At 47.1% G+C, this 14,853-nt stretch overlaps 1 protein-coding gene across 9 annotated transcripts in view; it reads right to left on the bottom strand.

Moving 5' to 3' along the window:
* Nucleotides 1-4,333: 4,333 nt before the first annotated feature.
* Nucleotides 4,334-14,853, bottom strand: part of CHD2 (chromodomain helicase DNA binding protein 2) — an 89,602-nt gene continuing 79,082 nt past the window's right edge. For all 9 annotated transcript variants that reach the window (XM_074916668.1, XM_074916667.1, XM_074916669.1 and 6 more), the window contains 12 exons: nt 14,164-14,303; nt 13,277-13,415; nt 12,988-13,138; nt 11,549-11,671; nt 11,098-11,226; nt 10,223-10,360; nt 8,874-9,008; nt 7,342-7,520; nt 6,873-6,972; nt 6,103-6,319; nt 5,508-5,757; nt 4,334-4,870 (listed from right to left, as the gene is read on the bottom strand). In XM_074916668.1, the coding sequence (XP_074772769.1) occupies nt 4,537-4,870; nt 5,508-5,757; nt 6,103-6,319; nt 6,873-6,972; nt 7,342-7,520; nt 8,874-9,008; nt 10,223-10,360; nt 11,098-11,226; nt 11,549-11,671; nt 12,988-13,138; nt 13,277-13,415; nt 14,164-14,303 (2,035 nt within the window). In that variant the 3' untranslated portion in view covers nt 4,334-4,536. The remainder of the gene's footprint in view (nt 4,871-5,507; nt 5,758-6,102; nt 6,320-6,872; nt 6,973-7,341; nt 7,521-8,873; nt 9,009-10,222; nt 10,361-11,097; nt 11,227-11,548; nt 11,672-12,987; nt 13,139-13,276; nt 13,416-14,163; nt 14,304-14,853) is intronic.

Raw genomic sequence — 14,853 nt, 5'->3', positions numbered from 1 at the left:
CGGTCCCCTCGCTGGGGAGGGTGCGAGGCAGGGCTGGGGGTCCTGCTCCCTGCGGCTGCACAACGGCTTTGCTGACCACTGGGCAATGGTCCCTCACCGATACACGCCAGCAGCAGCGACCAGCCCGCGCAGGGTGGACACAGCCCAGCGCCCTGGGATGGCCACAGCGCTGCACGGACCCTGTCCTGATGGAGGAGACGCTCCTGGGAGACCAACTGGACCTGCCTGGCAGGGAGATTCGGGAAGCTGCATCACGTCAAGGGGTCACCTCCCCATCAGTTTTGATGAGGCCTCAGGATTTTAACTGTTTGCAGCGTGGTGCTGCTGATTGGGTTGGCGGGGGGATGCCGGGGAGCCAATGCCATGCCCCCTGGCATTAGGGTGACCATATCCTTACCTGCCCCTCTGCTCTGGTTCCTCAGGCTGCTGCTTCTCCAGCTTCCCTATGGGTACCCTTGGGTAAGAGATGAACGAGCCAGCGCTGAATTAAAAATATCACCTGCCTCACACCCCTGTGCTCTGGGCAGGGACACCCGGACCAGGTCTCCATAGTCCCTGCACCTCCCTCCAGCCAATCCCCCTCCCCTGCCGCAGCCCCACGGCAAACAGCCTGTCACTCTTTCCATTAGGAAATCCATTTTTCAGGGGCATGTAGCTCAGCTGTGAAATTTCACTCTTGGCTGAAACTTGGCTCAGCAGCAGAGAGGTTGGGAAAGGCTGGACCCAGCAGCTACAGGTGTGAAAAGCCCTTTTTACAATGAGCTCTTGTAACTTGGGAGAAATGGCTTCAACCCCTGAAGCGTGTCTTGCCGTGTGGGCCTCACTGTGAACGGGTGGAGAGCAAAAACCAAACCAAAACAGCCTGCTGGATGCCATCACGTCCCGCCTGGGGAGAGGGGAGAGGCACGTCCTGCCTGGGACGGGCTGGGAACAGGGTAGGGAACTCCACTGATACAGTGGGAGCAGCACTTCTAGAGAAAGGAGAATTCTCTCCAGAAAGGGTCAAAAAGAAGTTTACACACCCACAGAGATCCAGAAAAGACAGAGGGTAGATAAACACACAAACATTGGTACGATCCCAGTGAAATCCTGGTGGAAATGGGGGAGGAAATACACAGCTTCTCCTGATGGGGTGGAAATTCCCATCCAAAGGGGTTTCCAAGTCTATCACCGCAGACTTTGAAACTATGTAAAACAGCCAAGAACATGCTTATTCCTGCATGGTGAAAATACCCATCACGGCATGCCCGTGGCTGGCAGGAAAGGGCCCTGGGATCCCGTAACAGCCCTGGTTTTAGGTGCTCATGCTGTGCTTCCACCAGAGCTGCCACTGTACCTACCACCCAGACACACCACGCTGGCGCGGTTCTGAAAATCTCAGTAACACTTTTTAATATACAAGAATCAAAAGTACAGCAGTTTTACAATGTAGGAAAATTTAATACTTACTATATAAACAACATATTTACATCAGAAATCACTAGGACAGTGGCATTTTTTTCACAAATATAAATTAATATTAATTACTGTTTTTAGTCAACAGGTTTAAAAGTCCACATTTTTACAGTAAAAGTCCTTCTCTCCCCGGAGGGGAGGTGGAGGTCAGGAGGAAACGGGTGAAAGCGGAATAGTATTTTTGTGTGGATCACTTAAACTGTTCACCTAAGAGCGCTGTTAAGTATCCATTTTGGTTGGGCACCACATTGCCTGTCCCAGCAGGTGGTTTTGGTCTGCAGGACTTCCATCACGCGAATTCACGACTTTACACCATTTCCAAAGGGGTCAGGCTGAAAAATTCTTTTTTAAAAAATAAAATCCCAGCAAGATGCTACTTCTTCCTGCGAAGAGGCTCAAGGGAATCCTGCAGCTGGTTCGGAAGGAAGAGCTGTACCAGGTGTTGACACAAACACCGCAGTGGAGTTTATGGCTGTGGACCTGTCCCCTCCTATCCCACTCACATCCAAGTGACTGTGTCTGCTTACAGTCCCTCTGTGGAGGGGACACAAAAATGCATGTCTGTGTGTGCTCAGGAAGGACTTTCTCCCAAATCGAGGTCTCCAGGTTCATTAAAGCCAAAGCAAAGACCCACCCACCATGAGTGAACAAAACTGTAACTTCAGCATCAGCTAACACAACAGTGGGGACAGCTCTTCGGTGGATACAGGTGAAGCTTTTGGTGTTGCACAAGAAAGAAACCCCAACCAACCTCCTACCTGGAACCCGGGACGAGCAGAAACTCCCCCACCTGGACACAGAAAATGCCTCCTGCTGGGGTTCAAAGTTTTCCTGCGCCAACTGTAACACTGGTCTGGCCAGTATTGCTTTTTGCTACAAGTGTATGGCACAAACTTTCCAACATGATAGCACCACTTGGCGAACAAAAAGAACAATTCTCTTTGCCCCTCCGAGGTTTCTTCCATTTTCACATTAAAAGCTAATACCTCTGAAAAGAAAGGACCTCTTTGTTGAATACCACAGCAAGCACACCTGTAATCACAGCTTAGTGAGAAATGCTGTGGAAATATGCTCTCTCAACACCTCCCATCACCCGGCAGCTCCATGGGAGACTGGAAGACATGCTTTCACGTCCTCCTGCACAGGTAAACACAAGCGTAACACTTTCTCAGGGCAATACAGTACCCCTAAGGAAGAAAAAACTGCCCTGCATTTGGTGGAAAACTTGCAAAATAAAAGCAAAAGGGGAGGAAAGCACTTCCCGTGTGCCCCATTAAAGCAGCGGGCTCAGAAAGGAGTGAGTGATGGTAGCAGATTTCAAGGGATGCACTGCATGGAAGGGGGATGTGGGGTTATTAGTGTCAGTCTGTGTGCGCCTTTCGAGGGGCTGGCTGGAGTCAGGAAGCCAGCCCTGAACACCCATCTCCTTTCAGTCTTTCTGGGAAAAGGACATCACAGCTTATTAGGGTCAAATACTGGCATGTTAAAAGGAGGCCCAGCTCCCGCCCCCCCCCCCCCAAAAGGAGTCTGGAACAGCCTGGTGGTTAATACTGACCTCCGGGAGATGACACACCCCCAGACACCATGCCCAGGGCAGCCAGGCTGCTGGGAGAGCTCTGTGGTCTCCGGGGACGTGACTCTATGAGCAAAGACCTAGGACCTGAAAAATAATCATCCAAGCTACTTCTGGCCAGCTGGACACTCTTCTGCATCAAATGCTGTGGTTCTGAATACTTGGAGGAGTGTTTGCTCTGAAGTCCACTGAACTGGGCTGCAGACTCGTCTTTTCCCTCTGCCACCACGGGCTCCTAAGATATTTGCTCCAAGGAATTTTAAGGACCCACTCCTGAATTCCTCATTCTCTCCCTGCTCACTTAGGTGCTAAGCCCCCAGGCACACTTCCCACTCAGACAGGAGGTCTTTCAGAGCAATTTAGAGTGACTGCTGACTGCTGGAAGGGTGGCAGGAAGGTGACCTGTTCACCCAACAGTGATCAGCCCACTGAATTCCTATTTAGGTCTGCGCTATCATCCCTCAACCTTTGGGTGCAGGAAAGGTTAGTGATCACTGTTCTGCAAAGCGCAGAGAGAAATGACTTGCCCAAAGATGGGAGCATTTCAGCAGCAGGGGGATTAGGAGCTTCAGGATCCCCAGATGCCCGGAGCCATTTTTGACCTTGCAGCTCCCAGCCAGCATCTGTTAGTTCCTGGACCATCCAAGCTGCCCACGTCAGAAGAGGAGTTTTATAAGGAACTCCTGAGCCCTGTCCACTGGGAAATACTGTTCCCACCCCAATTTCTTTCCTACTGGTTAGAAGTGAACTAAGCCTTTGCTAAGGAAGTCTGTCCTTTTTTTTTAAAATATCCCAAAGTCCCTCGGAGTCAAGATTTGCCAGTTCCAGCCCTGGAGATGGGAGGAAGATCCCCACAACTCTTCTGTTGCAGGGGACACAACAACAATCTAAGCAGAGCCAGTTTCTTGAAATGGATAAAGACATGAGAAATGATAACGTGGCCAGGAAAGTGATGGATTGTCACCAGCATGGTTCCAACTCCTTTGGAGTCACTCTGCAGGGACACTGAGTCCCTCTTTCAACCAAGCTTGGCTGCTGAGGGACTCTCCTGTCCCTCCTCAAATATATCCTTCTATTGCCCTATACTGGTTACATACAAAGCCCAGCCCAACCGGTTTATACCCCCAGTCCCAAAGCAGCATCTGTCACATAATGTCAAGTCAGAGCAGGCAAACAGCCTTCGACACAATCCTAAGCAGCATCGATCCACCTTCTTGGTTTGAGGAAACACTGGCTAGAGAAAATTCCCTTGGGTCCATTAAAGTGGTGAAAAAAAAAAACAAAAACAAAGAATGAGGCAGTAAGGCTGATTCCAGCATTCAATGATAAAAGAGGGGAAAGGAAACAGGAATCCAAACCAGAACCTCCACCAACCCCCCCAAAATCCTCCTTGACCCAGCAAGATGATAGCAGCATGTTCAGAGTTTCTCGTTGCTGGCTTGGAGAAACCAGCCACTGTTGCATCAAACCAAGTATTTCCGATGTGCGCTTTCCTCCTCTCAGTCACTTTATGCTTTCCGAATATTCCAGTTATAATCTGGATTGTTTTTCTGTTCTAATGACCTATCCAGAGGTGACCTGTGATCAAGAGGTGATTTGGAATCATGAGGGGATTTCTGAGAGGGAGGTGAGCGAGGGTCCGACACTGCAGGGTGAGGTGGAGGGAGAGGCTGTTTGTAATCTCCCAACTTGTCTGTGTGGAAGGACCTATAGTGGTCCGAAGGTCCTTGGCCATGGTAGCCCATGGGTGGCCTGTGATCAGACATCCGCCGGAAATCCTGCTGGTGGTAGTTCTGAGGCCTGAACTCATCAGATCGTCGACGCTTGGAATCGTGGTGGTGCCTGCAGAGAGAAAACGAGTGGATGGAGATCAGTTCCCCAAGGAAAGCCTGGTCGCTGCAGCCAGGCACACAGTTGCAAACTCACAGAATCACAGAAACATCTAGGTTGGAAGAGACCTTGAAGATCACCTAGTCCAACCATTAACCTAACACTGACAGTTCCCAGCTACACCACATCCCTCAGCACTAAGATGACCCGACTCTTAAACCCCTCCACAGGGATGGGGACTCCACCACCTCCCTGGGCAGCCCATTCCAACGCCTAACAACCCATTCTATAAAGAAATGCTTCCTAATTTCTAGTCTAAACCTTCCCTGGCACAACTTGAGGCCATTCCCTCTTGTCCTATCGCTTACTATTTGGCTAAAGAGGCTCATCCCCAGCTCTCTGCACCCTCCCTTCAGGGAGCTGTAGAGGGCGATGAGGTCTCCCCTCAGCCTCCTCTTCTCCAGACTGAACACCCCCAGTTCCCTCAGCCGCTCCTCATACAACTCCAGACCCTTCACCAGCTTCATTGCCCTTCTTTGGACACACTCAAGTAATTCCATGTCCTTTTTGTAGTGAGGGGCCCAAAACTGAACACAGTCATCGAGGTGCGGCCTCTCCTTCCAGCTTTCTGAGATGAAAGGGCATTTACCTGTCGTAATAATCTCGGTGGCCTCTATGGTCTCGGTCGCTGTTGTACTGTTCGTATGGCCTCTTGCGGGAGAGGTTATTTGGTCTGTAGTTCCCAGAGCTCCGGTGGGGCTCTCCACGAGATCGCCGATCCCCGTAGTGGTGGTCCTTGTACCAGTGCTGCTCATACTGGTGATGCCGCTCCCCGCCCCACATCTGGTTGCTGTTGCCACCATAGTTGAACTTTCGTTCCCGCTGCCATTCCCCTCGGTCTGCAATGAGGAAAGCACCAGTAAGGGTCTTTCACACTTTACTTTAAGCCCATTTTTTTTCTAAATTCTCAAAGAAATTATAACTACTGCTGTGCCCCTTTGACCTTCTCCCTAAACTATGTGGACCCAATTTTTTTCTTTGAATTTCTCTTTCATTATTCTAGAAAATCTTATTATGTCCTGTTCTTATACTCTTTTCATCACTATATTGTGTTTTCTAGTCCAGCAATAAGTACAGTGATAATATACCTTCTATCCCATCACCTTTAAACCTGACCAGCCACGAGTCACAGAAGGGTTTGTGTCCAAGAGCAAACAGCCCTTAGGTTAGACGGGAAAGCTCACCTGTGTTGCTGAAATGCCTCTTGTTTGGATGGCCATAGTTGTCACGTGGGTGCCCGTGCATCTGCTGCTGGGCATGGGAAGAGGGCAGGTGGATCTTCTGGGAATGAGGATTGTGAGGCACGTGAGACTGGGACATCACAGAATCGCGGCTGGAGCCTGAAGGCTCTGGGCGGAATGGCTTCTTCATGCTGGACATGTCCTCCTTCTTCTTCTGCTCCTGCAGGGTGGAAGAGAGGATTACAGATCAACTGCTCTTCCACTGTAAGATTCAGATTATGTGATCAATGGCCTTGGTCTGTCAGGCTCTGGACTTTTCTGCAGACTCCCCATGTTGTGGGCCACCCACCTCTTCTGAGGACTTGGGTGAACCATCTGTGCCCCAGCATGGTGTGAACAGCAATGGTACAAACGTGGTGGAAGAGAGGCACAGTTCTGCCCCATGCAGCTCTGCTTCTACATCCTGTCTCTACAGGGGAGCACTCCCAGGCTTTTCACTCTAAGGGTCAACTCAACACAACGTGCCACAGCAAGCAATGCTGCTTCTTGGTCAGAACAGCCAGGACAGAGTGACCAGTGTTGTTAGGTGAAAGGAGAAATTGCCACAGGGAAGAGGAGGCAAATGCAATCACACTATTTAGATGTTACGAAAACCACAGACTGCCAATAACAACTATAAAGAAAGCCAGCAATGTGGCAGAAATTACTGACAGTTCAAGAGTGACAACTTCTAAAGACAGCGACCAGAGGGGGAAAGTCAGTTCAGATCTCACCTCCTCTTCCTGCGATCTTTTCTTGTGAGCCATCTTGTAGAGTTTGTGCAGTTTTCTAGCATCAAATTCTGTGAATTTTGACACAAATATCCATAGGTTCCTAGGAGGACATGAACATTTTATGTTAATTGCTACATCAGCAGTTTAACTACCAACTGCTTTCAAACCAACATCAAATCAGATCTATCCTCCCTGGAGAACAGTCTCAACCCAGCTCAGGACAAGACGATTGCAAGAACCGGAACCAAATTCTTCAAAGTAAAATAAAGATGTGTGCACTAGTTTATCTAAACTAGCTCTGAAAACAATTTAAATGAAACCAGCACAACTTGAGTGGGCTACAGAACACAAGATTTCACAGGTTAAAGAAGCAGCAAATCACACACTCATCCACATAAAATCCATCAGTCTCTGAACTACCATTTTAAAATATCAAAGACCAGCCAAAGGAAGCAAAATGATCCCTCACCTTCTCCATAGCTTGATATGATCCTGGTCAGTGTAGGCTTTAAGGCACTCAGAGATGCGGTCCCCAATTTTTAGGAGGCAGTTGCGTGTGTGCTCCAGCTGTTCCTGAACTGTCAGTCCCTTGTCAGGCTTATCGAGCTGCTTCAGTGCTTTTTTGACTGGTCTCATCCTTTCCTTGCACTTGAAAAAGCAATAGAGAGCAGAAAGTAATTAATTTGGCACAGGGCTCTATACTGTTCCCTTCTTAATGAGACAGAGCTGGAAAAAGTTCATTAGAACAAGATACTAGCTTTATCTGACCGTTAGGCAAGGAGAAATCAGCTATGAAAATTTCAATTTGTTAGACATGCTGCAGAAAATAATAAGGAAAAGACAAGAGTGTCCCCACCTCCACTGCCCCCACCTTTTAGAGGGGAACAATTTGCTTTGCAAACCATAACTGCACACGGTCTGCTCTCGCACTGATCCCACGGCAGGCAGGGAAGCGTAACCGAGCATCCACACGCTGAACCAACAGCCCCAGCTGAATGAGCGCTCACTCAATAGCCTCCCTGTCCATCCCCATCTGTGGTCTCTTTAATCTATTGCTTTTACCAAAACTGGAAGACATGAGATGAAAGCACCATCTTTTTCAGCTGTGCGCATCAACGCTGCGCACAGACAGTAAATCAGACAGGTTTCTACTGCCTGACTGGACCTTTCACGTATCACAGAGGGAAAGTTAAAGAAAAACAGACAAAAATAACACAGGACCTGCAGCGAATACACAGATTTGCATTTAGAGAACTGTTTTTAAAAAGTGGTATTTCAGCATTTCCTTGTGCAAGTCAGGCCAAGTAGAGTCTGCCATGACAACTTTTACTAAAAGGCTATTTTTACAAGGATCCTTGCAGGCATGTTTGCTGCAAGAGCATTTACACAACTAGGGAAGTGTTTACAGCTCAGACAACACCACACCTCCTACAGCCATACAAGGTCACCCTCAATACTCTCCTGTATTTCCCTGCCTGGAAGAGCCCCGATGGCTCCCAGGCTTCTACAGGAGAGACACTGCAGGGTTTCTGTAACCCAGCACTGTCAAATGAACGGTGGGAACTTAACAGCTGAAGGAGAGAGCCCTTCTGCATGCTCTGTTGATATGCTGCCCTTTCCTGCCCTGGCTGGCATCCCTGGCAGAGGGAGGGGATGAACATGTGCACTCATGCAAAGCTACATTTTGGAGAGTTATCTGAACCCTTTAACATCGCAATTGCTTGGTGAGAATCGGGAGCTGAAAGAGCTTTGAAGTTTCTTCCAGCTGAAGTGCCATTTACAGCAGGCAGCTGGTAGGCACAGAGGAGGCTGGCGGACAACTCTCGTCAAGGGCTGTTCTGCCACGCTCTAGGACCAGCCAGAGGAAATCACTGTGGGGCACCAGGAGGGGGCTCACACCCTGAAACCTAGAACATGTCTTTGAATAACATGTAAGCAAACCCTGGCTGCTTTGCTGGGCTCTCTGCCACTGCCCTCCCATCTCCAGAGGAAAATACTCACTATGCTGAATGTTTCTTGGTCCAGATCATCATCCTCATCTTCTCCAATGGGGATCGGTTCACTCCCTGCGGTAATGTGGACGGGACCTTGTGATCTCTTCCCTTTACTTCCAGATTTGGCTTCACCACCTTTAGGCTTTACAAGGACGAATTACACACATCACATGATGAGCCAGACTGCAGGATCCCAAGTGATCCAACTAACAACCTCCACACTATTGTTACTGGCACTTGTTAAACCCCGGGCACTGCTCCTACAACTTTCCTTCGAAGATCTCAAACAGTTTAGCTGCAATGCCTCTACTTAGCTTTACCTCATCCCTGAGGGAGCAGACAGAAATCAGAGCCAGCATTTTGGACATGAATACGATATTCATACTCATGGAGAGAAAACCAATGTTGAAGACTTGGAAGAAAGGTTAAGCTAAAGAACATATATCCCTTGCAAAAGACAGAGCTCAGAGTAGTCTCCTGTCGATGAGGATCTGCAACGTCATGTGATGTTGCTAGCCCTCAGACCCTCTGAAAAGCAACCTCAAATCATGGCCTGTTAGTGTAAATTTTGACTTATACAACTTATCTGCAGTCAAAACCCTTTAGAGCCAAAGTCATACCAAAAATCACCAGAAAGCAAACTCTCCCCTACACATGCAGCAAAATTCCTTGGTTTGCACTTGTGACTTCACTGTCAAAACACACTGGGCATGCAGTACATACCTGTTCCTTGGACAGGCACTTCAGGTCATTGTAACAGAAACTTTTACCCTCCTTCCAATTTGAACCCAGCCTCAGGGCAGTTGTACCCAAAATTTAGGGGACATTTTAGTTCACAACATACCACTGATGTTGAAACATTCATTCTGGTGAGTCCTGAACAGCCCCACCACCAACTTACAGTCTTGATGGTGTGGACAGTTGGGTTATTTGGGGTGAGTTTAAATTAAAGGAGAATACAGATAAGTTGTTGACAACCCTGTGATAAATCACAGCTGAACAGAACTTTGATCTGAATGCTCCCGGCTCTTCCTCCTTCCTTTCTTAACATCAGCTATTGGGCCATACTGCTGTCACGAGGGACAGCTGTACTTTAAAGGCAGTCTGACAAAATCTCTTCCTTTTTGCTCACATTTCATCCAGCTTTAGGATATATTGTCTTTTCTACTTTTTATTGCAATTCTTCACAATAAGCATTCAGGAGGGCTGAAAAAAGGTAATACCTCACCCCACAGTGCTTCACTGATGTATCACACCCTGTAACACCAGGCCTTTAATGAATGCCAATTCTCCTAACTTGCCCTTCTGCTCAGAGAAATTTTTCTCTCTCAAACTGCTCCTGAGAGTACCACATACCTTCTCTTTCTTGTCTTTTGTCTTCTTTTTCTCCTTGTCACTTTCCTTTTCTTTCTTAGTGGTTGTCTGCTTTTCCTTGTTCTCTTTGTTCTCTTTCTTCCTTTTCTTTTTCACTGGGCTCTTTTCCAAGCCATCCTCCTAGAAAATCAGTCACAGCACAAAGTTGGAGTCCATCACCTCACGTAAACTTTCTTCCATAAAACTTACATCCTTGACACACAGGCAATTTTTGAGGTCCATCCAAATTTGCCCTCACACCTCTTTAACCAGACAGCAAGCCCTGCTTAACCAGCTGCAATCCACCCAACCCTTGACAAAAGGGTATAAAAAATAGACGAGCCCCAGCCTCTTACTAGCTGGCAAACTGTAGATAAGCACTGCTTTCCTATGCCTGCTGCGCTCGAGAACGCTCAGCCCCTAAGGTAGATACTGATCAGCACATGAACAAAAAGCCTTAGACTACAAGCCAAACCACTCAAAGACAGAAGGTTTTCTAAGCAACAGCATAACCTTGGTAAACTCCAGCTTCACCACTGGCTGATGAACTGAAAAGGAAAGGGAAACAATTCTTCTTTCTCTCCTTTATAAGGGCAACAGACTTTGTCCTGAGACAACCTTTCCTCCAAGTCAATATGTGGATGTGTGTGGCCATTCTAGGATCCCCCCAAACCCTTAAAGCACTAACCTAAAAGAGTGGGTTGGAAAGGTCCTCTGACACTGACAGCTGTTTTTGTGAGTTTGCCAATCTCCTGGGGGAATGCACTCTCTAATGCCCCCCCAACTCCACAGGGAATTTGCTTCTCAAGGTGGATTTCTGCAGTAACAACATAGCTCAATGAAACCTGGAAAAGCTGTTGCCCACCGAGTTGACTCACCTTGACTTCACCTTCTTCTGACTGGTTGTCTGAGTGACGAGGAGAGGAGAGTTCATTCCCATGCTCATCTTTGACTTTGGGAGCCTTGTTCTCTTTCTTTACTCGTGGTTTCCTCTTCTTTAGCTTGCCCTGGTGAAAACACAGAACAAGTCAGGACAAGGAAACATCTACAGCTACTTCCTGGGGACATACTTCATCTCCTGAACATCTTGAAAACAGCTGCAGGTCCTGCAGGGCGGCAGGAAGCCTGATGAGCCCCAGTCCTTCAATAAGTGTAATAATCACCTGCCCCTTACTAATTATCACTTCAGCATCACAACACAATCACACAACAGACAAGTCCATATTCTTTCACGTAGATGATGTTCAGTGACCTGGGAACAGAGGCTGACTCCTGCCACCAGTCCATCACTCAGCCTGAAACCCCCAGAATCAAGCAGCCACATCTCACCTCTTCCCCATCTTTCATGTTTTCTTTCTTGTCCAGATCCTTCTTCAGCAGTTTCAGTAGATAATCAACTCGGGTCTGGAGCTGTTTTCCCTGAGGTTTCTTATCTGTCTCTACAGGTAGGATCTTTGATAAAGAAGAAAAAAAACAAAACAAAACAAATGCACCTATCAATCCTTGACAAAAGAGATACACACTAGCAGAATTTCTTCCAGACCCAGCAGATGGTTGGAGATGCTTCACCTTCTGGGGGAACAAGAAGGTTCAAAGCATTTCTTCCAGCTTACACACAGACAAAAGCCAAAGGCAAAGCTCCTAGCAACCATCCCTCCCCTTGGTCTTTTGCAGAAGTGAAAGGACCCCAAGGCAGCTCTCTAGATTCTCTACAAGCTTTCTTGTAAGTATGCAAAAATAAAAAAAAAAAAACTTTGCAAACTAGATTTGGGGCCTTAAATTACAAAACTGAGTCCACTCTCCTTAACACATCAGATTTGTTTGTGACAGCTCTGTCACAGCAGGCTGGTCCCCTCTGGTAACCTGAGACACTGCCACAGCAATGACACAGATGCAGAATTTTTAGCGGAAAAGGCAGCTGCAAGGTGCCACTTTGTGGGGGAAGTATCTCAGTTTGCCAACTAGGTTACCTTCATACTTTATTGGAAATTGGCCGGCATGTCTCAGATAATTGTTCCCTTTGTAGAATGCTTTTTTGAACTTCATGTAGGAGGGCTCACAGCCACAGTCTGATCTTTGCTAAACACACCAGCGGGGATGTCATGGGAATGTAGCATATTGGCAGGAAAACTGGTGTAGAGATTGTCGGTGTTCCTCAGCCCTGTGCTGCAGTTCACTCTCCTTCCATTGTGCTGACACAAAGGATGGCAGCTTATTTTTAACCTGGATCGAAATTTCAACAGGGCCCCCATAAACAGTTCTTATGGGAATGAGTGAGGAACAGAGGAACTAGACAGAGGCTTTCCAGCTGGCTTTGCCACCATAGCCAGTCATGTAACTATGCCCTCAAAGCGAAGACAGAGCAGTCTTGACATAAGCAGTGTCAAATCTGTGAAAAATTATTTCCACACAGAAATTCAGACTCAGATTCTTGAGAGATGCTCAAGGAAATTATCAAGCCACGATTATGCAATGCACCCTCTATACTGTGCATGTAACCACACATGTCAGCATTATCATTTTCTTCCTGCATTATTTCAGTGTGGTTCATATGGTAATGCTCAGAGAAAATTTACTGCCAATCAAATAATGCAACTCTGCTTTCCATCAAGCATGCAACATTCCATGGAGGTCACTGTTTTCCTCGTTATTATTTATTATTATTTTTGGAGTGGTTACAAACAAACATCTGTTTCTGGAATAAATTAAACATGTCGTCTATGAACACTGCAATGGACCCAACACAAACAACAAGTAAAGTGACCTACCTTATCAGACAACTTCAATTCTGGATCTGTTTTAATTAGCTCCCAGTTTCCATAACCGTGCTCGTAAATTCCCACTAACAAGCGAGAATCCTCCTCCACTCCCCAGTCTACATCAAAATGGGCAGCTTTGACACGGCACGTCAGGCGGTACCTGAAGACATTTCAAACATGAGCTACTTTTAATGCTGTGGAGGATAAAGCAAACCCACATATCTAGGCTATTCTCTTTCCACTACAAAATCTAAATTCCCTGAGCTTCTTTCTGCATTGCCTACTTAGCCAAACTCACTTCTTCCTTTCCTCTGGGTCCGTGGGAATGGATTTATGCAGCATTTCAAACTCCTCTTCATGCTGGATGATGGATTTCACGTTGACTTGGACACCAGAAATCTTGATAGTAGGACCTCTTCTTTTTCCAGGTCCTTTCCCTGCTCGACAATAAAGCATGGCAACTAAGAGAACTCTTACAGAAAGAAGTGCCTCTGTAAAAATGTCTAGACACACAGAGATCAAGATCTTGCCCACAACCTCTTATTTAAACCTAAGGCTGTCTGCTAAGGCAGACCCAAAATAAAAGTTTTCTTTCACTAACTTGCTCAGATCTGCAATCCAAACACCTTCCAGTATCATTTTCTTAAAAATATGTCTAAATACATTGGAGCTGTTGCTTCAGTAGTTTTGTTCAGCTGCAACAGGCAGAGACCCAGCAGGAAATCCAGCCCAGACCCCTGTATCTCCAAACCAACAGCACAGAACAGCCATACATGGAGTGGTTGATGATGACAGCTATGGGAAATGCTAATTGTGGATCCAGCTCTACCATGGAGTACACAGCACCAGTCTGATTCCCAGTCCCAGGAGCACTTAAAATATGATCAGCTTTGCCTTGTGGCCCAGCATTAAATAAGCTGATTACTTCAGCCTCTCCCCATGAAAACTCATGTTCAGGAGAAGCCAACAGACCCAAATGGCACTTACCAGTGCAAGCAGAAGACTCAGGTATTTCTCTCTGTTAGTGAGAGGTGCCTGGCAAAGACGGGATGGTTTACATGTGTGCTTGTTCTTTGCTTTTTAGTCACAATGTGGCATGCCTCCCCATCCAGCAAGGAAACAGTTTTCTCACCAGCTCCATGGAACACCCCAAAAACAACAGCAGCACACAACCCTTTTGCTTACCTTCACCTGGGTTTTCTTTCAGCTGCTCCTCGTATTCTTGCATTGCTGACACACAGCTGTTGTGGATGAGTTCCCCCAACCGTTTCAGATCAGCCACAGACTTATCCACCAGCTCAGCATCCCGTGCAATACACTCCAGCCTGGGAAAGGGGAAAAAAGTTTTGCATTTGATACACCATTATCTCCTCCCAGTCACTTCCTGAGCAATTGTTTCATAGCTTTTAGTAGTCAATGCTGTACGAATGTATGAAACCTTCACAAGTCAAGTCTGTGCAGGAAACAACAACCTTTTTTTAGGTCTAACAGCTTCAGTACAGTGCAGATGTAGTATAACTGATCCAATCCTTTGGATTGTTTAGTATTAAAACAAAGGTGAGAACTGTCTATCATGGGCACAACAGACACCCTCTGTGACTGTCCAGTGTTTCTTCCTGCTTTCTGTTCCATACTAACTCCATCTGATGGTCCAAAGCTGCCATCTGCTGTCCCTTTTGCCTGCCTGAAGTTAGTAACGTCAAGGCCCATACGCAAACCTTGCGTTTCACAACAGAAGAGTACAACCAGCTGAAAAAACACAATCATTTATCATACAATACATGCAGGGATCCCTCCCTCAGCTCTGAGACCTCAGCAAGGGCTACAGCTTTCCAGACAAAGCACACGTGCCCATCTCCCTCCCTCCCTCACGCT

This window comes from Athene noctua, chromosome 13 (assembly GCF_965140245.1).
Source record: "Athene noctua chromosome 13, bAthNoc1.hap1.1, whole genome shotgun sequence".
Classification (NCBI taxonomy): Eukaryota; Metazoa; Chordata; class Aves; order Strigiformes; family Strigidae; genus Athene; species Athene noctua.
Note: the sequence above shows the minus strand (reverse complement) of the source record. Positions and strands in the feature narration are given on the sequence as shown.